This window comes from Coloeus monedula (assembly GCF_965178545.1).
Source record: "Coloeus monedula genome assembly, chromosome: 3".
Taxonomy (NCBI): Eukaryota; Metazoa; Chordata; class Aves; order Passeriformes; family Corvidae; genus Coloeus; species Coloeus monedula.
In genome coordinates, this window is record NC_138783.1 from 1,739,136 (window position 1) to 1,762,159 (window position 23,024).

Consider the following 23,024-nt stretch of genomic DNA (forward strand, 5'->3'; position numbering starts at 1 on the left):
CTTCAGAATCAGGAGATGCATTAAATGCCACCCAGTTACCTCTGGAAAGTCATTTTCCGGGTGGAAAATTGATATTTTCTGAATTACAGTGCCTTTTTAATGGAGGTCTTGATCTTGGCAGGCTCCACCTTCTACAAACACCTCAAAAGATGACCAGGAAGGAATTAGTAAGGGGAGAAAAAACAAATATGTGGACATACTTTGGGGAAAAATCATTCAATTCATGCACTCCAAAGTTTTTGGACTCTTGCCTTGCTTGTGGGGTTGGGATGAAATGCTTTTTGCATTGATGGAAAAGAGGCTTTGAGCTTAATAATTAATGTATGGACATCTTGAGCTTTGTTTAAACACTTTTGTCTGTCATCACAGCGCTGGCTTGAAATAGGATTAGGGTTTGTTTTCCTTGGCTTCCCGAAATTTTGCTTAAGGAGGACTTTAGCTCCATTATTAAGCCGTGTTTACTATGTAGGAACACTGACACTGGTGAGGAAAGCTGGGGAAATAAGTAATGTGCTCCTGGTGTGCTTGGCTGCTGCTTTTTGGTTGTTAGAACTTTCTACAGCGGATTTGCTTTCATATCATTTGGTGGGAGGAGGGTGATTTAAATATGAATTTAATTATTTCCAGTGGTAGGAAAGGAGTCCTCGGTAGCTGTGTGCTGTCACTTCTGCCTGCAAAATTGCAGCTATTTATCCTCCTCGAGGTCCTGCTGCAGTCAAATTCCAGATGTCAGAGTTTTCTGGGGTTTAAAAATGATTTTAATTTTCTCAGAGGTTTGGAGAGGGTGTCAGGATTGATTTGCTGTCTGCAAATAGAGGCTTTGGTTTTGTGGCCTCTGAGCATGAAAGACAAACTCAGGGTCACTGTTTGTCTCTTCAGAGGCTTCGTGAATATTGAAAACCAACTTATCCAGATCAGTCTCCTCCTGGAAACACTGCTTTTCCGGTAGGGATGATGAGAAGGCTGGTGGGCAAAATGGAATGGGTTGGCTTATCCTGATGAAATTGCTTGTGTCTGTAGCAAGTGCAGGACCCTGTAGTGGCCTCAACCTGAGCAGGAAATATTTTTAATTGTTTTCAGGGCTCACAAAGAGTATTGTGCCTTTTACAGGCAGCGAGATGGCAGTAAAAATTCCAGATTTAACCGCGTTTCCCTGTTTTCTGAACTGCAGGATAGGGGCAAAAATAAAATACAGATGCTTAGATGTTGTGTGAAGTTGTTGACTGTAATGATTCCTCTGGAGAAGCTTTGTGGTGGTGATTTTTTAGGGAAAATCCCAGTGTTTTACTGGCAGGTTGGTTCTTCCTGGCTTCACTCTGTGTCCAGGGATGTTCAATCCAGTGGTTTCCAGCTGTTACTTACTGGCTGCTCCCTGAGCCTTGATGAGACCTGTTGATTCCCGTGGCCTCCCTGTGACTTTCCCTCTGGAGCATCTGATGATGGTTCACCTTTGGGAAAGGTTGAGGGGTTTTCTTTGAATATGTTACACTAAAAATGAATATTGGAGAGTGCAAGGCTAGAAGAGCAGGTACCCAAGGTGGTGGGGACTGGATCGACTGAATTCCTGGTAGGGCTCGGAAAGGGTGGAGAGCTGGCTGAGTTATGGACTAAACAAGCTCTAAATCTCTGCCCAGTGTCTGCCACGTGTCCAAACACTGCTGTGTCCTCAAGGGACAAAGGAACCTGTGTCAGCTCCACAGGATGACTGGAGATTTTCCCATCTGGGCTTCAGTAAAGCTTCCCACAGCGTTTCCCAGGAGAAACTGGCTGCTCATGGCTTGTTTAGTGGGTCAAAAACCGGCTGGGCCCAGAGAGCAGAGGTGCCCTCCAGGGCTCAGGACTGGAGCCAGTCCTGGTTAATATCCATATCCATGATCTGGAGGAGGAGATTGAGGGCACCTTCAGTTCGCAGCCCCAGGTTGGGTGGGAATGTTGAGGGCAGGAATTCTCTGTAGAAGGGTCTGGACAGGCTGGATCCATGGACTGAGGCCAGTGGGATGAGGTTCAACAAGTCCAGTGCCCTTGGGTCCCCACAGTGCTCTGGGAGTGGGGATGAGTGGCCAGACAGCTGCTGGACCCGGGGGTGCTGGTCCCGATGTTCTCAGCCAGCAGAGAAGGATAATTTGGTTAAAAACGATGCTGTTGGAGGGAAGATTCACAAGCTGCAGGGTTCTTGTTGTAAAATTAAAGCACAGCCTTGATGTAATGAAGAATAAAAGAAGGGAGGTGCAATGTGTCACTATTTATGGCATTATGGTAATTCTGCTTCCAAAGCAGATCTTTAATTTGTACCCTGCTCGAGTTGTTGACTCTAATTTATAATCCAATAAACCTATAGATTGTTGCTCAGGGCAGGCCAGGGATATTACATCAGGCCAGGCCTAATAATTTAGGAGCAGTTCATTAAGCTCAATAGCATCTAAGGTGCAATTGCTTTTATGGGCTGGTGTGTCCCATTTGGCACCACCTGGTTTATTCCCCGGGTGCTGCTGTGTCCTGAATCCATGGCTGCATCCCAGCAGTAGCTCATCTGATTGCTCCTGATGGGGGAATTGAGCTGTCCAGTGGTGACACGAGTTGCTTTCCTACACCTCTGCCCTCATGGCAGGGGTTTGGAGCTGGATTTTCCAACGCAAACCATTCTGTGATTCTGTTTGTGTGCCCTGCTGATTCTCACTCTGTAACTGGTGTTCGTTGAGTTTTGGTTTGTGGGGTTTTTAGGTTTCCCTTTGGTTGGTTTATTTATTTGGTTGGCTTGTTTTGGGTTGGTTGGTTGTTTTTTGAAGCATTTTTTGTGTGCCACAGGCCATAGTTTTGACAAGGCTCTATCGATAAGGTTTATTTGCTTCTTTTAAACACCTGCCAACAGAAAGCAGAGTTCAGCCCTCTCTGAGCTACTGTTTGATTCTGTCATATTTATTCTGTGTTCCTGCACGGCCTCAGGCAGCTGCCACGTCTGTCTGCTGGTTTCCCATATGCATCAGCTGTGTGAGCTGGGAGCACTGCATGTTGATAACTCAGTTCTGCACTCAGCATGGAGCACAGCAAGAAGAAAAAGACTTGGCCACAGAAATAAATCTTCCAGTTCCTCTCAAGACCAGATTTTCTGCTGGAGACCTTCTAATGCATGTGGTGTGTGAGGAGAAAACATCAGGCTGTCTGGTGGGCAGAGCCCAAACTTCTGGACAAGATTCTCCAGACAAAACCCCCAGAGAGCCTAAAGATCTCCCCTGAGCATCCTTTTCTCCAGGCTGAGCCCTCCCCAGCTCCCTCAGCCACTCCTGGTGCTGCAGCCCCTTCCTAGCCCCGTTCCCTTCCCTGGACATGCTCCAAAGTGTGATTTTTTTTAATGGATCATATAAGTGACCTCAAGCTTGATCTGCTCCTGTAAATGGTCCAGATCTGTACTATTGGAGACTTGGCCAAACTGGATGGTTCTGTGCCTGCCTCTGGCAACAGTTCTCCTGCTGGGAATGCCAACATCCATATGCAGTTCTCCCTGTGGCTTCCTAATTTGAGGTTGGGGTGGGGGCATATTCCACCTTTTTCCTGTCTCCTTCCTCCTGCGAGGTCAGCTGTAAATTAGGTTGGGTTGTGGTCACAGGCTGCTGCCAGGAGATTTGTTGACACTGCTTCTATTTTTTTTTTTGGTTTTTTCCACTCTGGCATGGTGCAGTCATTGCTTTAGGCAGGACCTTTTGGAGGGGTGGGCCTAGGCTGGAGAATATCAGTTCTGATGTTGTTTCCTTGATGGATGAACAGTTGGTAGGAAAGCTTTGCTCATCAAAGATTTGTGTGGTGGAAAAAAAAAATGTTTTAAATGTCAGGCCTCCCTGTTTTTGTCTCCATCCTTTGTGTTGCTCCCAGAGCTGCTGGCTACAGCCCAGGAGATGCTTTGGGAAATGCCCCCGGTGATGAGACAGGTAAGGGAAAAAGCAGCCAGGTTTGGGTATTAAATGCAACAAGAAAATGTAAAAGATCACATCCCTCAGGGAGTCTGCTCCTGCTTGGCGTCAGAGCTGTTGCTTTCCCTTTTCTCCTGGTTCTTCTGAAAGCTGCAGCCTCTTTGGTGCTGGAGTAAATCCAAGGCGAGGTTCCTTGTGGGCTGAAACAGCAGATGCACCTCCCACCTCTGAGCTTCCTGGCCTGCCTTCGGAGAGGAAGGAACAGAGAGTCCTTATGGATCTCTGTGAAATACTCCTGATATTCTCTCAGCAGATCTGGAGCAATAATAACCACACTGCTGACGAGGCTGTAAAAAATGGGAAATCTGGCTTAGCACATGCTATATTTAGAAATGCCATCAGTCCCAATGAAATGGGAGCCGTGGATAATCCTGGTGTTTCCTGTGACAGAGGACTGGAGTTTTTGGGGTGGGTGTCCTGCAGGCAGACAGTTGACACCCTCAAGTGGGTTTGTAAATGAGGTTTTACTTTTCCTGTGTGTTGTGTAGGCAGTGCTGGCTGTATTTTCATTTTGAAAAACAAACAGGTGTTTTATACCAAATGTGCCTTGATATAATTAGTCATAATTAAGAACCATGACTGCTTTAGCTGTTGATTGAAAAATTAGGCATTTTTCTCACCAGCTGCTTCTCACTGAAGCTGCTTTGATGCTCTCAGATGCACTGAAAAAACCCAGCCCAGCCAAAGGCAGAAGTTGTTCAAGGCCATTCCTCCCCAGAATTCCCTTTCTCAATGGTACAAACCTCTGCTTAGTGATTGTGATGACAAAGCTCACAAAGGTGACAGATGACTTTGCAGTGACTCTGCAGGTGACTTCCCTGCCATGGGTTTTGCTGCACAAGCAGTTTTGCTCTTGCAGGAAGAAGGAGAGAAATGGGCTGGAAAGCTTTCTTTGCAGGGGAGGTAAAAATCACATTATTGTAAAATTCGACTTTTGTTTCTTTACTATGCATTTATCTCAGATTCCTTCAGGTCCAAGATGTTTGTCAAGATCTGAAGAGAGTAGGAAGAGAAAAAACTGGTTCTGAGTGTGGTCAGCAGCCCTTAGAGCATTTTGATGTCTGCCAAGGTTCCTTTCCATGCAGTAGATTGAAGAGCTGCTTTGCTCCATGAGAAAGGTGGAGAAGGATCACTGAATGCAGGTGTTACACCTTGGTATGGCACAGGTTGTGCCTCATTTTGGGCCACAGTCTCTTCCATAAGCAGGAGAGAGGTTGTGTGGTTGGGATACAAGTTTCCTTTGGGATGGCATTGTGGACACTCTGGGCATGATCTATTCCTGTGCTTGGAAATATTTGTTACTAGCTTGGAAATTATTTCTTATCTATCCCAGATGTGAAGCCAAAAGCCACGTTTGCCATTGTCTGTAAAATTCCAGGCTGCAGACCAGTGGTGCTGTGGGAATTCTTTCCCTGCATTCTTCTCCAAGCTGGGATCTGTCTGGTCCATCCCTCTCCTGGCCACCACAAGGGCTTTATCTCCAACTTGCTGAATTCCACGTTGGGTTGTGCAAAGAGATGGTTTGAGAGCAGTTTGCTCATCCAAATTGTCCCCAGTCATGTGGGAGAGCTGCAGGATTAGCACCTTTTTCCTGGCATGGTTTACGATCAGGGAGTGATGGGGTAGGAAAAACCTTGAGCTTGGGGTTATTTTCAGTGCAGCGTTTTTTGAAATTGCTGAAATTGCCCTCTCCAGGTTGTCCTCTGAAAGGGGAGTGGAAAGTCAGGCTGGCTGTGCTGGTGTTTGACAAACTCTGGAGTGCAGCAAGGTGCAGGAGCAGCAGTGTGGCAGATTTGCTATTTCTGTGCCACCTTCCATTGGAGGCGCTTTAATCAACGTGCAGCTCTTGATGAGAGGGATAATTATTCCCACTTCCACAGAGCTGAGAACATGAGCCAGGTTAAAATGTCTTTTCTGGGATTGCAAACGACTTTGTGGCAAGGAAATGAACTGAGTTTCCTTCCCAAAGGGCAGCCCTCTGGGGTGCTGCTTTGCTTCCCAGCAGAGATTCCTGGGCTCATCCCTCAGCGTGGGCAGCAGGGGAGGGGGGATTCTGAGACCCCACCTGCAGAGCTGCCCCAGCCCTGGGGCCAGCAGCACAAGGACCTGGAGCTGCTGGAGAGAGTCCAGAGGAGGCCCCAGAGCTGCTCCAGGGCTGGAGCCCCTCTGCTCTGGAGCCAGGCTGGGAGAGCTGGGGATGCTCAGCTGGAGAGGAGAAGGCTCCAGGGAGAGCTCAGAGCCCCTTGCAGGGCCTAAAGGGGCTCCAGGAGAGCTGCAGAGGGACTGGGGACAAGGAGGGACAGGACACAGGGAATGGCTTCCCACTGGCAGATGGCAGGGATGGATGGGATACTGGGGAGGAATTGTTCCCTGGGAGGGTGGTGAGGCCCTGGCACAGGGTGCCCAGAGCAGCTGTGGCTGCCCCTGGATCCCTGGCAGTATCCAAGGCCAGGTTGGATGGAGCTCTGAGCAGCCTGGGACAGTGGAAGGTGTCCCTGCCCATGGTGTGTTCCAGCCCAAACCATTCTTTCATTCTGTGAAATGTTAAATTTGCTCTGGTTCCGGAAAGGTGACTCAGGAATGTTCCTCCCTTGGGAACTCCTCATCTCCCAGGCTGTGTCTCTTGCTCAAAGCCTGTCTTTGTGCTTTTGCTGCAGATGCTCCAACTTTAAATGAAGAGAGAGAAAACAGATTTAACTGGGCATGGCCCCTCTCTTGGGCTTGGCACCATTCAGGTGCTGCCCTGGCCCTGGAAAGCAGCAGGAGATTAAGCAGTTGCAGGGCCTTTTTCAGCACATGCACTGAGGCATTTCAGGTTTTCAACAGAGCATTGAGGCTCTTGCTCCTGCTTAAAACAGGATGGTAACAACTTGTTCCTCTTGTCTGTGAGTTGGCTGCTTGCCTTTCAGCCATGGTGATGGGTACTGAGAGGGAATAGCTGCAGGGGAACCTCCTGGCTCCTGTCTAGACACGCATGGCAGAGCTGTTACATAATTCAACTTTGCCATGCCAGAATTTATCAACATCACATAAGATGTCCTCTTGCAACAACAGTGATGTGAGTGTGATGTGTCAGAGCTGCTGGGAAGTGGGAAGGGGACTTTTTGTAAGTCAGACCTTCCATTTCTTTGATGCAGCTTTTATTAGCCTATAAATTTTGCTTATTTTAGTCCTCATTTTTGTGCCTCCCAGTGGTTTCTGAGTAACACAAACATTTAGACACCTACTGCTTTACCATTTTCCTTGCTGCTTCCTCAGCTGGAGACCAGCTGACCCTTCAGGCAGAATTGCTGGATGATCAACCGTTGCAAATGCTTTTCTAAGATGTCATTGCCTTGTCGCTTGTGCCACCAATGGAAGGAGAAGAATGAACCTGTGTGGGTTTCCATGTGGGGAAGTGTTCTGCTTTGCCTTTTGGTGTTGATGCTCCTGGTTTAGCATTGTCCTTCTGCATGTGCTGATGTGGGCACTCTGCAGCCACATCAAAGTGACCACTGTGACACAAGGGGGGCTTTGGGGAGGGCAGATGTCGCTTGCTGTGGAGGTACCACAGGCTGATATTTGTTGGTCATGTCAAGCAAGGTTTTCCTAGACCCAAACTGGGTGTAATCCAAGGAAAGTGGATATTGATACCAAGAGTGGCACCCACTGCCTCTTTTACTGTCAGGACTTTGTCTTCCAGCATGGGCTGCTGCTCCTGCCCTTTCAACCAGCACAGAAATCCTTGGTTTGTTTTTGTTGTGCCAAGCATCATGACAAAATAGTATTTTTAGATGTTGTCTTGCAGACATTTGCTGCCAAGGGTAAGATGCAAGGGAAAAATTGTCCAAGGAATGAATTTACTGTGTGTTTCTTCTCCCAGTCCAATCATTTGCCCTTGGATCTATTTGACATCTATGTCAGATTATTTAGGATAGTTTACAGAGCATTTTACAACAGAATTCCTGTAAATGCTTCTGAAATATAGTCATTCTCTTGAAATAGGGATAAATATTCAGGATTTCGCTCATCCACTGTTCTTCCCATATTTAAGCCGTGCTTACTAAACTCATCAACACCCAACAGGAGAGAGCTGGGGACACATCTGAGCCTGAGCTGGACAAAGGGCAAAAGCAGTCTGGGGCCAGGACAGAGACAGGGTCAGCAAAGGCAAATGCAGAGCTGGTTCCCCTGGCACTGAGTGATCCACTGAGGTGCGGAGTAGTTGGGTCACAGCTTTGCTGAGGGTTTTTAGAGACTGCAATCTTCTCTAGGCCTGGTATAGGGCCCAAATGTCCTATTTCCACCTGGAGCCAGAAGCTGGCCATTAAGGAAATGCCTTTAAAACCCCCAGGATACGCACAAAATGTTCCTCCTGGTGATAATAATTTTCTTCTGAGATTTCTTGAGTAAAATGTAACACTGGGGCCATTACATTTAATAGCCTTCATTGGCTGTGTTCTTAGGTAGCTTATATAGTCCTTTTTTTTTTTGAGCCTGCTTTTATTAAAGCTGCTTTTAATCCTCACCCCCTTGCCCCAGGATGCTGCTGCTTTAATTAAAGTGGACCATCAGCTGAATGCAAGTCAGCAACATCATGTGCCTTTGCGAAGGACTGTCAGGAGGCTGGGATGAGTTGGCAGGAATAACACCCCCAGGAGGCACTGGGGATGAAATCCTCCTGCTGCTTGATGCTGATGAGTGCTCAGCAGGGATGCTGTGCCCAGCAAGGTGCCCCACTTCAGGCAAGCCTTGGACCTCAGCCAGTTGGTCTCTGCAAGAACCATGGGCTGTATTTTGGTTTCCTTCCCTAGATGAGCCTCATCAGAAACGACTGAAAAATCTGGACCTATTTCGTCTGGAAAGAAATCTGTCTCCCCTTGGCATCTGAATATGCAAAGTGTTGGTGAAAAAAGGAGGTTGTAGTGCATTGTTAGCATCAGGAATGGGTTTGGAATACTTGGATCGTTCCATGAGTTTGCCCAGAAGCCCTGGTTACGTTGGCTGGGCAGAATCCAGTCAGTTAAAAACACATCATCAGGAGCTGCGGGAGTAAATCATTCTGTGGGGGATAGGTTGGGGATCCCCTATCACTCTGTCCTGTTTCCTCATGAATCAGAGGCTCCCTCAGGGATTTTTGTTTACCTCTGCCTTCAATGAAAGAGGGAGGACGTAATTGCTGGAGGCAGAGCTGGTCCAGGACATGATTATTGCTGCTGAAGGTCCCCAGGGGCCACTAACAGCCAGAAAGAGCCCTGGCTCCAGCTGTGCTCTGTGTCTGGAACAGCACAGGAATTCCCATCTTGGTGCCATCAAGGGTTGCCTGTGCTTTTTGTGATGAATGCTGGGGACTCAGTGAAATGCTGCCTCTGTTGGGTGATGGACACCTAGAGAGAAACTGGTCCTCTGGCAGACTGTGTGGGGAGGGGGGGGCAGGCAGCTGTGGGTTATCCCTCAGTTTGGATCCCTTTATCCCTCTCCTTGCTATTTAGGCAAGGAAAACTGCCTGATTGCTCCCAGCTTTGCAAGCCCTGGAGCCTGGAGGGAATCAGCCCTACCCTTTCTGGTTGTGTTTTTGGAGTCTGGGAGCTCGAGGTGTTTTACAAAGTGTAACAATGATATTTTTAGAGATTTGGCTCTCTTTTAGTTGCATCTGTTGAGCTGCAGTTCAGCTCCAGCAGCCCCAGCAGGAGCACATATTTCAGGAATATGTTCTCCGCCACTTTCTGTGACCTGCTAAATGGAATTGCAAATGGAGCGTGTCACAGCTCAGAAATCTCATTCATGGCCTTTTCTAACAAGGTGTGCAGAGAACCATTAGCCCAGCCTTTGCCATAATCAAGTAAGATGTGTCTGAGATGTGCACTGACTTGCTTTAGGAAGCATCTGGTTAAGTGTCAAAGCCTCAGCAGCCAGAGCAGCAGGGTTTTCTTCTCTTTGCTCTTTACTTCAGACCCATTGTCTGTCAGACCCAATTTCTTCCTTTTTCTTCCCGTTTCTGTAATGATTGGCAGGTGCCTCTTATGCAAAACCACAGCGTGTTACAAGGAGTAAAAAACCTTGGCAGTGTTTCTGAAGTGACCAGACTGGCTCAAATTTGCTGTGCTCCCAAATTTCTCCTTCCAGTCAGTCCCTCTCTTGCCTGGAGAGGGCCATAGCAAATGGGGAAAATCTCATTCCTTATGAAGTTTGAGGGAGTAAGCCAAGACAGGGAGAAGGCAGAAAGTTGAGGATGAGGAGTAAAAAGCAAGAGGTGGAGGAGGTGTTCAAGCAGAGCTTTGCACCAGATGGTCGCAGTTGCCGGATGGAGAGAAAACAAAACCATTGGGCAGGTTACAAAGTCCTGTGGGAGCTGCCTGATGCACTGTGGAGTCCTGCAGACTCCTCCTGCTCTCTTGTGTCCCTAAATCTTCAGTCCAAGAGAAGGATGAAAGCCTGATCCCTCTGCAGCCTGTCAAGGTGAGGGAATTTCATCCCAGGCACCTTGGTTCTGCTCTGGGTGTGCACAGGGTCTTAGGCCAACATTTGCTGCTGAAGTATATTGATCTGCTCACTTAAATGCTTCAAATCCTTGGAGTGCAAGGTGCTTTCCATTAGTTCTGTTCCTCTGCAAGATGAGATTGAGCTGCTGGATGTGCTTTTGGCAATGAAGGCTGATTGCATCCTGGGCTGTGACGATGACAGTGCAGCCGGATGTGGGTTTTCCTCTCCAGGCACACTTGAGAGAAGACATCTGAGCACTGAGGGCTCCCCATAACTAAGGCAGGCTTAGAACAGACAGAAGTGAACCCACTGGGGCCACCAAACTGTTTGGAACAGGAGCCAGGGGCAGAGAAGGAGGGGCTGAGAGCTGGGGTTGTGCAGCTGGAGGTGGGAAAGGAGGATTTTGCTGCTCTTGGCAGCTAAGGAGTAGCTGTAGAGAAAGTCACAGAATCATAATTTTTTGGGGGTTGGAAGGGACCTTAAAGATCATCTCATTCCAACCCCCTGTCATGGCAGGGACACCTTCCACTGGACCAAGCCCTATCCAAGCTGGCCTTGAGACCTTCAGCCATAATGGCCCTTGGCAAGAGGCAACAGGAACAGTCTGCATCAAAGGAACATCCAGTCAGACAGTCGGGAAGTTTCTCCCCATGAGGGTGGTGGTGAAACCCTGGAGCAGAATCCAGAGGAGAGTGGGAATTGAAAACAAGCCACTGCTTTAAGGACTCTGCATTCACATACTGAGAGTTTGTAATGAAAGTTTGTAACTTCTCCTTAGGAATTGGGGTGTTGTTCCCATTGACAAAATGCTCCAGCTGACATTTGTTCTTGGTGATCCTCAGTTTCTGGTTCTGTTGGAGATGGAGTCATCCTTCATCCTCAGAGATGATTTAAGAACTTGCTTGAAGATAATATTTTGTTTGTTTGGACGAGGTCTGATTGGGTAATCCCGAAATGAAGAATGGCGCCGTCAGTTTTTCCTTTGTATTCTCTGGATAAATGTTAGCTCTCCTCCTTTCCTCTCCAAACTAATACTGACAAATGCCTGCAGCAGACTGATTCTTGAAAATGTCAGAAAACAGTGGAGTGCAGACTCCTTAATAAACTCTTTTTTGTATCCAGGAGTGAATTAAAATGATCTGAAAACACTCTTGGGTGATGGTGGTGCTCCAGTCAGAGTCCAGGTCTTGGATTTGCTCCTGAGGTAGAGAGGTATTGCTCAGGACTGCATGGCCTTGATCCCTCAACAAAACCCATTTATTTGCTAAAGGCAGGTGCCTGGGCTGGTGGATATTTAGTGACACAAGGATGGTGTGCATTGCAGGGAGATAAAACACCTTTGAGGCCTTGTTGCATTTCCAAGTTGGAGGGTGTGGTTGTGTTGGATATCTCTGATTGTTGTCTGCACATAGAACTTCCAGCAGGGAGATTTACAGTGTGGAGCTGGAGGAAGATGCCCAAACTGGATTTTGTTTGTGTGTGTGATCAGCTCCACGTACTGTTGTTTTCCATCTGCTCGTGCATTGCCTGCCCAGTGCACTGCCAGATTTTTGGGAGGGCTCAGTCTCCTTCCACTTTCCTCTCAGCAGAAATTCCATCCTCAAGCCAAGATGCCCTTCAGCAAGAAATTGCTTTAAAATATTAGCTTTTCTATAAAAGGCTTCTGTTTTACAAAACTGGATTTTTTCTGATTTAAAAAAAAAAGCGGGGGGAGAGGAGGGGGCAGACATTGTTAAAAAGCTTCTTCCTGTTCTAGTTTGATTTTTATTTCATTATTTAATTACTTTTAATGAATGAACAGGAGGTTTACTGTGCTCAGGAGACAGAGGATGGGTAGAGTCCTCCACAGGGACTGAAAGCCATGAATTCCCAGAGGCTTTGACTTGAATAAGAGCTTTCTTTGTGGTGGATGACTGTGAGTTCCAGAAACAAGAGGGTTGGCTTCCCCCTTCCCCCCCGTTTCCCCATTTTTCTTTCTTTTTCCCCAGTTTTTTTCCCCTCTTTTTTTTTTTTTTTTCATTCCCCCCCCCCCCCCTTTCCCTTTTTCCTCTTTTTTCCTTTTTATTAAAACAAAAGGCATGCCCCAGTTGCCGCACTCATCTGACTTAAACTTCTGCACAACTTTAGGTTGTTTCCTCTGCCCAGCATCAGTGGTGGCTCCTTCTAAAGTTGGCAGGAGCCATGGAATGGTTTGGATTGGAAGAGACTTTAGGGATCATCTTGTTCCAACCCCTGCCCGTGGGCCAGGACACCTTCCACCAGACCAGGTTGCTCCAAGCTGTTGATGTTCTCTGGTTTTCGGTCTTTCAAAGAAAATACCTTTTATTGAGGAAGATCCATCTGCTCTGAGGTGGATCTCCTCAATTCCAAGCACCCACAGCCTCCTCCCTGTATTTAAGGTGGAATCTTTAGGTGGCATCTTTTGGTGGACCCTTTGCTGTGGTTTCAGCTGCTCTGGGAGATCTTGGGGGCAGAGCGGGGGTGACGTGAGCACGGCGCAATCCTCACACTTGGCTGTGTGTGGAGGGAATGTAAAATCCATCTGTTCCCATCTGAGCTGTACTGGGATGAACTGCAGCACGCTCCAGCAGTGACATTTGAGTTCCTTCACAGGAAAGCTCCTGTGGGTGCACACGTTGGACTTCACCCACGTTGATGGAATGGTTGCTGTGAGCTCATCTGTGTGGGAATGGAGCCCTAATCCATCCAGCACTGGCATTTCCTCAGACCCATTCCCAGTTCAAAGCAGGCTTCTCTCTTTCCAGTTCCTTTTCAAGCTCTGTGTGGGTTCTGGGTGCCAGGGCGGATGCTGGAGGCGTGGGTTTGCTTAGGACAGGGTTCTGCTGTTTCATCCCGAGGCTGGGAGGTGTAGGTGGATCTCAGGGATGCTAATCCTGCTTGGGATGAGATGACAAGGACTCCAGGAACCAGCACAGGTGGAGGATGGCATTTCAGGACTGGTGTCAACTGGGGTGACTCCAGCAGCTTCAGTGGAGCAAAATCCATCTGTTCTGTTTACTCCACGGACTGTCACTCCACAGGGGATCATCTGGCTCTGGCCTTGGATTTTCTTGGCTTTCATGGATCAGACCTTGAGCCAAGAGTGCTGCACTGCCCCTGCTTCCCAGCTGGGTCCAAAGGAGCAGTGAGGGGGCAGCTGAGCTCATGGGGCAGCATTTCAGCAACCTTGGGGAATATATGTGGTAGTAAATAAGGAATTTAATATGTCTCACATGTTGAACCCTCTGTTTTGCCTGCAGGCCCCAGGCAGGATTTGGGACATACTTCTGATAGAACCAGCTTAATTATGTAATTTAAGTCAATGTTAATTATAAATATATTGAATTTATTTATAGCTTCTATCACTATATAAATATTAATTATATTACTCTTAAGACATACTATGAAGAATATTAATTATATTATACGGTTAAGCTTGTTGATCATAGAGTTCTTTTCCAACCTTTCTAAGTCTATGATTAATAATCCTGTTAAAATATTTAAACCTCAGGAAGAGGGGCACATGTAAATGCAGTGATCACCACTTCAGAGCAATGCAGTCTCACCCTGGGCAGTCCTGGTTTTTAAGATCTGAAGTGTTGCTTCTCTGTTCTAAGTCCAAATCACACTCTGAATCCTGATACAGTGCTGATCTGCTTTATGGGAGGAAAGTGGGCAGTTTGGTGATCTGGAGCCTTGATAAGGAATCATCAAGTAGACATCAAATGGACCACGAGTGTGGCTTCTCTAGAATTCTCTAGAACTGTGTTGTGTTAAGCTGGGAATTTGGCCGTAATTCAGCAGGGAACAGGTCTGGCAGACAAATCCATAGATTTGCAGAGTGGGTTGGGTTGGAAGAGACCTCAAAGCCCATCCAGTGCCACCCCCTGCCATGGCCAGGGACACCTTCCACTGTCCCAGGCTGTTCCCAGCTCTGTTCAGCCTGGCCTTGGGCACTGCCAGGATCCAGGGGCAGCCACAGCTGCTCTGGGCACCCTGTGCCAGGGCCTGCCCACCCTCCCAGGGAACAATTCCTTCCCAATCTCCCATCCATCCCTGCCCTCTGGCAGTGGGGAGCCATTCCCTGTGTCCTGTCCCTACATGCCTTGTCCCCAGTCCCTCTCCAGCTCTCCTGGAGCCCCTCTAGGCCCTGCAAGGGGCTCTGAGCTCTCCCTGGAGCCTTCTCCTCTCCAGGTGAGCACCCCCAGCTCTCCCAGCCTGGCTCCAGAGCAGAGGGGCTCCAGCCCTGGAGCATCTCCGGGGCCTCCTCTGGACTCTCTCCAGCAGCTCCAGGTCCTTGTGCTGCTGGCCCCAGGGCTGGGGCAGCTCTGCAGGTGGGGTCTCACCTGAGCACAGGGGCAGAGGCTAAACCTGCATTGGCTCTGCAGGTTGGATTTGGCAGAGGATAAATTTCTAGGAAAACCTCCTCTAAAGGAATTTTTTTTTTAGAAATCCTGGTCAAAGGATTTCTTTAGCTCACAAGTGGTACCATGCTGGGAGGTGTCTCCTGGCATATGTGTGGTCATCTGGAATGAAATAGGTGAGAAATTCCTGTTTCTGATATAGGAAGTTTGACTAAATTGAGAAAGTCCTCGTAGGAGGGGTTGGTGGGAGCGTGTATAGTTAAACCTCATAACATCTCCTACAGATCTTAGAATAAATAAACTTCCTGACCTTCTCTGCTTTGCTGTGCCACTGCAGTAAATAATGCTTTGTCTGGCTTGGGGAGTTGCAGCAAAAGGGACTGGCAGAGACTTCAGTTGACCAAAACTAATCCCTAAATTGGAAAATCTGTCCCCTGTGATAATGAATTTCAGTGCTGTTTTAAACAAGATTCAATCTTCCAGCACAAGAGTGGGTAAAATCCGTGAGCCAGCGTCACAAATGAATCAAACATTGGCTTTTCTGTGGCAAATTCCTTTAATTTGTGGGGTTTTTTTCCCCCTAAATCCCTTAACTTGGAGTTGGTTTTGCTCCCACCTGGCATAGTGTGGGGACTGGGGATGTGCAAAAGGGGTGGAGAATGTGTGTGAAACACTGATTGATTTATTTATTTCTTATTAAGGATTCTATGATTTTTTTTCTGACAAAAATTTTCTGGCAAACTACAACTTGGTAAAATGTCTCTGTCATCATTAATTTCCTTTTGGGGCTCTTCTGATTGTGTCTGTTGATCACTGGATCAGAGAATGGCTGGAGTGGACCTTAAAGATCAAATATTCTGTGTTTTTCTGAAAGCCCACCCAGAACTGTGCCTGAACTCACTAAAGGATGCCTTAAGATAAAAGAATTTGCCTGGGTTTTCACAAAACCAGCAAGGCATGGCAAGGGCACCCTCAAGGGCAGACCCAAAATAGCATTTGGAGAGCTTGCCACAAGCTCTGCTGCTTGCATGTAAATAAGAAGGGGGAAATTGTGTTTATATATATGGGAAAAAAAAGCTCAAAGGTTTTGAAATGTTTTCCTTGGCTTGTTTATCAAATCAGTGTCATCCAGTGCACGAACATCAGCAGAGCTCAGCCCAGAGTGACCTTTAAAGAGCTGGAGGGTGGGATTTTTTTAGCAATGTTGGTCTTCAGCATAAAAAGGGCATAAAACCTCACTTGCCTTGGAGAACCCCAAATATATATGGGAATATAACCCATATTTAACTTATATGTGCAAGGAGGTGTTAGACCCAAGCGGAGAGGGGGAAAGAGAATCCCAACAAACAATGGGGAAAGTGAGGTTTGGAATCCTGGAAATGTGCAGGCTGCAAGGCATCCAGAAGGAGGGGAATGGTTTGGATTGGAAGGGACCTTAAAGCTCATCCAGTCCTATGGGCAGGGACACCTTCCAGTATCCCAGGTTGCTCCAAACCCTGTCCAGCCTTTGGAACACTTCCAGGGATCCAGGGGCAGCCATGGCTTCTCTGGGCAAAATTGGGTGTCTTGATTTGAGTTATACAGCCAGGAATTTGGAATTTCTAGCAGAAAACATCATTTTTTGGCATAGCAAAAAATGAAACAATTCCAACCCTTTTTATTTCTTTCTTTTGGCTCTTTTTCCTGTGGTGGAGAATACAAGGAGGAGCTGTGTATCACAGGATTGGTATCCAGGGTGATGCAAAATAGTCAACACACAGTTAAGTAAATAACTCCAGCCCTTAGCATGGAAAGGGACGCAAAAATTAGTAAATTTTAGTGTTTCTATTCGCTATATTGGTTACAGTGTTTTGCATAATTAAAAATCCAGGAGAGCTCACCAGAGAAAAGAGCATTTTCCAAGAAGATCAATGTGTGCTCAGGGTCCAGAAGGGAATGACGGTGGTAGAGTTGCTCCTGTTCTTTTCCAGTTTTCATCCTTCCTTGCTCCTTGTGGGAAGAGAGGATTCATTAGAATATTTTCCATGCAGAATTTATTTCAACAAAAGACCCCTCACCAAACAAAACCCCAGCTCCATATCCAGAAGTGTTCCCTCTTCCCTGACAGCTGGAGAAATGCTCTTCCAGCCCTCCATAAGATGTATCTATATAAATGACCCTCTGCCCAGAGCTGGGGAACAGGGTTGCATCTCCCAGGGAGCAGAGGTGTGAAACCTGCCCTTGGAAGTGCCTGTTTACTCCACAGCTGGGATCAAGTGGCATCCTATGGACACTGACTTCTCTTTTTCTCTGCAGTGGGAGCGCCTCTGGTTCCTCATCCTCACCTCATCCTTCTTCCTCACCCTGGTCTGGTTTTACTTCTGGTGGGAAGTTCACAATGACTACAATGAAATCAACTGGTGAGTAGAGCTTCCCTTAGGAAATCTGGTTGCCATCACGCACCTGCTCAACCCAGCTTTGGATTCATCTGGATCCTTTGGATGGAGTTGCAAAGATGATAAAGGGAAAATGAGGTGGGAAGTGGGACTGAAGGAGAGCTGCTTCTGCCTGGTCCATGTGTAGATGTAACGTGGCCTCACATCTCCACTGCGTGGCTGGGTTTTTGTTTGTTTGTCTCTATGGTCGGCTGGGTTTGGAAGTGGCTGAGCAATTTGGCTGCAACTATTCCACAACATATCCGTGGCAAAAATTCAGCCTGAAGCACATGGGTGTGGAAAATATTATACAAAGTTGGAAGGAGCTGAAAAGGAGCTTTGCTGTGGGATGTGCTGGAATTTAGGGTGTTGCCAGCTGCCTCCAATGCTGGAAATTATACTCCCTTTTATTATTCCCGCATCTTAAAACATTTTGACAGCACCTTGGGCTGTGTTCTAACCAAACTGCTTTGACATCGTCTTCTTGTCAAACATAAGATGTAAAGTGTATTTTAAAACACAGTGGGGAGCTGATCCCTTAAATAAATCATCTGCTTTAGATGCTGGAGCTGTGCGAAGGGAGCGTGTTTACCAACATGGTGATGTGAGCTGGCTCCTCCCAGGAGGAAATGGGTTTTTCCTCTTTGCTCACACCCACACTGTGGCAAGTGAAACCATCACCATTGCTGTGAATTATTTGTAACAGCAGCATGATAAAAATGCCTTTTCTAAAATGGTGTTTTGGAACCTCTCTCCTCTTCAGTTAAACCTTCAGAGAGGATGTGAGTGCTCCAAGTCCGCCCCAGTGCGAGACCAACACTGAGCTCAAAGTTGTGAAAGGGCTAAAAACAATCCTGCAGAAATGAAGGAAAGCCCTGGGAATGCTGTGAATGGGCACTGGAGCTGCAGTGCTGCCAAGGCGTGGCTCCCCAGATATTCCTGCAGGAAAGGGGGGACATCTGCAGGTCTGCTCTGGATGCAAGAGGCAGCTGGGATTTAACACGTCCAGATGTCACCTGCAGCCCAAAGCCCTGTCCCTGCCATGCAACCCAGGGTGCTGGAAGCACATCTGGATTGTGCACAACACTGGGAAAGGATTCCCTCTTGTGCACAAGTTCTGGAGAGGCTCTCTGGATGGAAAACAGCATTTCAGGCACTGCCATTCAGTGCTGGAAATGGGTTGGTGCTATGTGTGTACTGTAACCCCAGTGAGATCCCTGCTCCATGCACTGGCACCAGAGGTTGAGCAGGGTTTCTGGGAACAGCTGTGGAAAGGCTGGGAAGGAGGAGGAGAAGATCACGGGGTGAGGTTTTCATTACAGCCATGCCAGTTCCAGGCAAGGGGGAAGTAATTTCCACTGGGTCCATGCAGGCTGAGCCTGGCCCTCTTCCCTTCCAGCTGCGTGGGCTCCATGAAAACAGAGCAGTTTTGGCCAGACAGGGTGTGAGGGAGTTGAAAGCATCATTTTGTTCCCAGTGGGGCTGTGAACCTGTTGCTGATGAGGCACAGTGAGGGGCTGGTGTTTAGAAATGGCGCCTTTGCTGTTCCTCTGTGGTCGTCGCTTCTGGGCCATGCTTTTGGACGAAGTTTCTTTGCTGCTTGTTCTTGCTGCCTTCCTCTCTGATTTACTGGGAAGCTGGGAGCTCCCCCAGAGGAGAGGAAGGGCTCTTTGGGGCAAACAGCACACTGAGTTGCTGCCAGGGCCTTCCAGAGGAACTGGGAGAAGGAATTGCTGTGATATTGGTGTCAGGAGCTGCTGAGCTTCTTCCCACCCTCCAGAGCTCATCCTTGGGAGCTCTTCTCTCTCATGTCATGTGCAGCTGCACTGAACTCCTTCAGCCTGTCCCACCAGGTGAAGAAAGACTGGAGGTGTCTGTCCAAGCAGCCCCTCAAGGAGGAGCACTGCCAGCAGCAGGTCGGCTTGAGGGCTGGATGAAGACTTCCCCCCCTCTGGGACTTGTTCCAGCACTGCACCACCCTCTGGGAAGAGATTTTTCAACCCAGACCTCTAAGGGCCTTTTCCCTCTGCCACCCTTGAGGAGGTTTTTCATCTTTTTACCTGTCTGTCAGGCATCTTGGGCAGCAGTTGGGGCTTTTCAACTTGTAAGGACTAAAGGGACTATTCTGGGATTGAAATGGGCTTTAGAAGGACAAGGCAAAATTGTGGCCCAGCATGTCTTGCTTCAGGCTTTTCAGCTTTTTTTTCCTTGAGGCTGGGTATCAGTGAGGTCCTTGTTAGTGAAGGTGCTTTGTATCCCTTAAGTAAATTTCTTTTTTTAATTTATTGCTTCTGGCATGTCCCTTTTTGATGTCTACACTTGATTGCATTATAATTTAGATCTGCACTGTATAAGGTTTGTACTGCACCAGTTCTGGCTCGGGTGGGCTGTGGAGGATGCTGTAATTTGGGAACCTGGCTGTGTTTCCCTGGAGCAGGACCATAAATGAAAGGCTTGTAGCATATGTGTTCCTCCTCAGTTCTGGAGAAAGCTCACCTGCTTCATAACTGCCATGGACACAGCATTTTAAAACATTCATTTGCACATCAAGTGAAGGCCTGGTGCTCTCAGAGGGGCACTGAAGGGACATCAGAGCAAAAACTTAAATGGACTGAGAGCTAAGGAAGCTCTGGGTGGTGGCATCAGCAAAGACTTCAGAAGAGCCCTCTTTCCTTTCTTCCCTCTTTTTTCCTAACAGCATGTCTGAATGCCTGCAGATCCCTGGTTTTGTGCTCTTTGACTTCCTGAGCAAAACCTGGACACGGGCCATGCCTGTTGAGCCCAAGGATTTGCTTTCCAGATCCCACAGCGGAGCTTTACTCCTGGACAGAATTGGAATCAGAGAATATCCTAGATTATATCATGGATTCCAACTCCTGGCTCTGCACAGGACAGCCCCAAAAATCACCCCAGAGTTTGTCCAAACAGAGCAGATGTTCTGTCTGATGACTGATGCTGGATTTGAGTGCTGGGGAGGAGGTTGGCTCTTTGACCTGCATGTATGTAATGCAGCATTTCTGTCTGTTGTAACCAAAAAGCAGGCAGCAAAAGAACCCAGCCAGTTCACTGCATGAGCTGATTCCCCCCAGAACCACCCTGTCCTTGTTGTGCCAAAGGGTTTGCATGGAGGTAACATTAACCCTAATCCAAGTTAGGGATGCTGTTGGGGATTTTTTTTTCCTAAAAATCCATTGGAAAAACTTTAATCCAGGTTGGGTTTGAACTCTCAGAAGCTGCAAGGAGGGTTCTGAGGTTTCTCTGCCTCTCTCTATCCAGGTAATTTCCATAAGGGATTAAAGCACTGGGTTGTCACTTGTGCTTTTTGCTGCCTATCTCTTTTCTTGACAGATCCATTTTCTAAAGTCTTGTCTAATCCTAGTGAAGCTGTTCTGTTGTTGAATCCCTTCTTAATCTATCCTTCCCACTTCTCTTCCAGGTTTTTATATAACCGAATGGGATATTGGAGTGACTGGTCCATTCCAATCCTTGTAACAACTGCTGCTGGCTTTACCTACATTACAATGTTACTGGTGAGTAGAATGAAATCCCCTTTCGCAGAGGTTTGTGTGTTGGCTTTAAAAAGGCCACGAGCTTCTCAGGCCATCTGCAAGTTGAGCAATCTTCCCTCAGAAGTGATTTCTCTCTCTCTCTCTTTTCTCTTTCTCTTTTTTCTCGTTCTCTTTCTCTCTTTCTTATTCTCTTTTTCTTAGCCTTAATTTGCATAAAATTAAAAGTGAAAAATAGACACTCTTAGGCCTCAGATGATCAAAAGTAAAAGACAGATACCTTCAGAGGAGGAATACAGCTCTTGTTTCCCATGGTATGGCCCAGTTTCTACTTCCAGGCACAAGGGGCAGTTGTTGCCCTTCATCCCAGGGGGTTGGGACCTTCAGGGTGGTGTCCATTCAGGTGGCCACTGCTTCCTGCAGCCCCAGGGGCTGTGCACCCCTGGGCCAGACTCTGAGCTCCCTGCAAAGCCTTTTCCTTCACATCCTTGGCTTTGGAGAGGATCTGCTGGCCCATCCTGCCTCCCTTCCTGCTGGCTGCCCTGGCTTGTGTGGCTGTCCCCTCGGGTGGGTGACGTGTCCCTATGTGCTCAAGCGCTTCAGGGTGGTGATATGCCTCTGTCTGACTGCTGGTTTCTCCCTCCCAGATCCTGGCACTGTGTCACATAGCTGTGGGACAGCAGATGAACCTGCACTGGCTGCACAAGGTAAATCTCAGCTTCAAGGGGAGCAGGATCTCGGGAATGCGGGAGCCTGAGGAGCAGGCGGGGGGTGGCACTTGCTGTCACTGTGCCTTTGGGAAGAGCACAAAATGACTGTGGTGGATGAGCAAACTGCTCAGGAGAGGCCATCAAAGCCTGGGGGCAAAGAATTTGGTGAAATGCTTTTGGCCCTTGCTGATAGAGAGGCCACCCGTGAAGATGGAGAAACACCAGTGGTTAGAGCAGCCTGGTTCAGTCCCAGCTCAGGTGCTCCATGAACCTCTCTGGGGCTCCTTTCTGTGCTGAACCCAGCCCTGGAGAGTGGCTGAGCAGACGTGAAGCTGTTCAGAGTGTGCTTGGAGAGACCAGCTGGAAAAGCCTTGGGAGGAGATGTAGCTGTTAAAACTGGGGGTGGGCAACATGCAGGGTGAGGTTTGCGGGGCCCAAGGAGATTTGTGTGTAAAGCAGCTTGAAAAACACTGCTGTGAAACACTAGAGAAGATCTTTGGAGCACAGAAGGGGAGAGGAAGGGTATGGAGGGAGAGAAAATGGGTTGGCAGGATCCCACTGTAGCAGGCAATCTGCTAATTGGAAATGAAGGGACCAGACCTGAATCTGCCAATACACAGCCCCTCCTGGAATTCTGCCCGTGATGAGGTGTTGCAGGATCACAGCCTGAACACCTCCCAGGACAGGGAGAGCAGAGACCTCCCCACCCTTCCTTTATCTTTATTTCTTTCCCTTAGAGATGGTAGAAATTATGCTTCCTCAGGGGAGGAGGAGGAGGATGCAATCAGAGAGGGGGCAGGGACTGTCTGACTGCTGCTGCAAATACTTTATCAATTCTTGAGCCTGACATATGTTTCTTCAGCAGGGAAAATGGTATTTCTCAGGCACCCTGGTGGGCTTAGATGAGTAAGTCCAGAAGAGGGGTGTGTTGGTGGAGATCAGTTCTACCCTGTGGACCCCCCACCTTTCCTCCCCTTCTTCCTAAGAAGCCCCCTTTTCATCACAGCTCAGATGTGTTGCTCTGTCTCTTCCCTTCCCCAACACCTCCCTCAGCTTCCTAAGGAGGTTGAGATACACGACTGGAATAAGTTAATATTTTTCTCTGAACTCTACTGAATTAACTTCAAATATAGATTAAAGTGTGGGGGAAAGGCTGCTATGTGCAAACCACACAACTCTGTCCAATTTTCTCCTGCAATTCTGTGCGAAGAGCTGAGGGTTGTAAGCCAAGTCGAAGATGGGTGTGAGGGGAGGGGTAGAAGCAATAAATTGGAGTTGATGGGAGGAGGAAAGGGAGGAGTGGAGATTTGTGTCCTGACACCTCTGTGCCACACAGGACGGCCACACCAAGGGCAATTAGGGCTGCAGAAAGAGGAATCCTGTTTATATGTACCAAAGTGATTTCTGTAAATGTTGGGAATGCGGGGTTTTATTTGCTGGTCTGAGATATTAAACCTGAAATTGGCCTAGAGGTGCCCTGTGCAACCAAGACGATCAGTTCCTTCCTGGGGATCAGTTTCTGCCAAGTCTCCCCCACAGATTTTGGATCTGCAGCAGCATCCTTTGGCTCTGGCAGAACAGCAGGGGCTGGATACCAGACAGA

The 23,024-nt window shown here is 47.9% G+C and overlaps 1 protein-coding gene across 1 annotated transcript in view; it reads left to right on the forward strand.

Moving 5' to 3' along the window:
* The window catches only part of GDPD5 (glycerophosphodiester phosphodiesterase domain containing 5), a gene marked incomplete at its 5' end in the record, with an annotated part of 59,728 nt that overhangs the window by 14,946 nt on the left and 21,758 nt on the right, over positions 1–23,024 (forward strand). Inside the window, 3 exons of the mRNA XM_082279470.1 lie at positions 17,087–17,190; positions 20,642–20,735; positions 21,359–21,418. Of these exons, the coding sequence (XP_082135596.1) occupies positions 17,087–17,190; positions 20,642–20,735; positions 21,359–21,418 (258 nt within the window). The remainder of the gene's footprint in view (positions 1–17,086; positions 17,191–20,641; positions 20,736–21,358; positions 21,419–23,024) is intronic.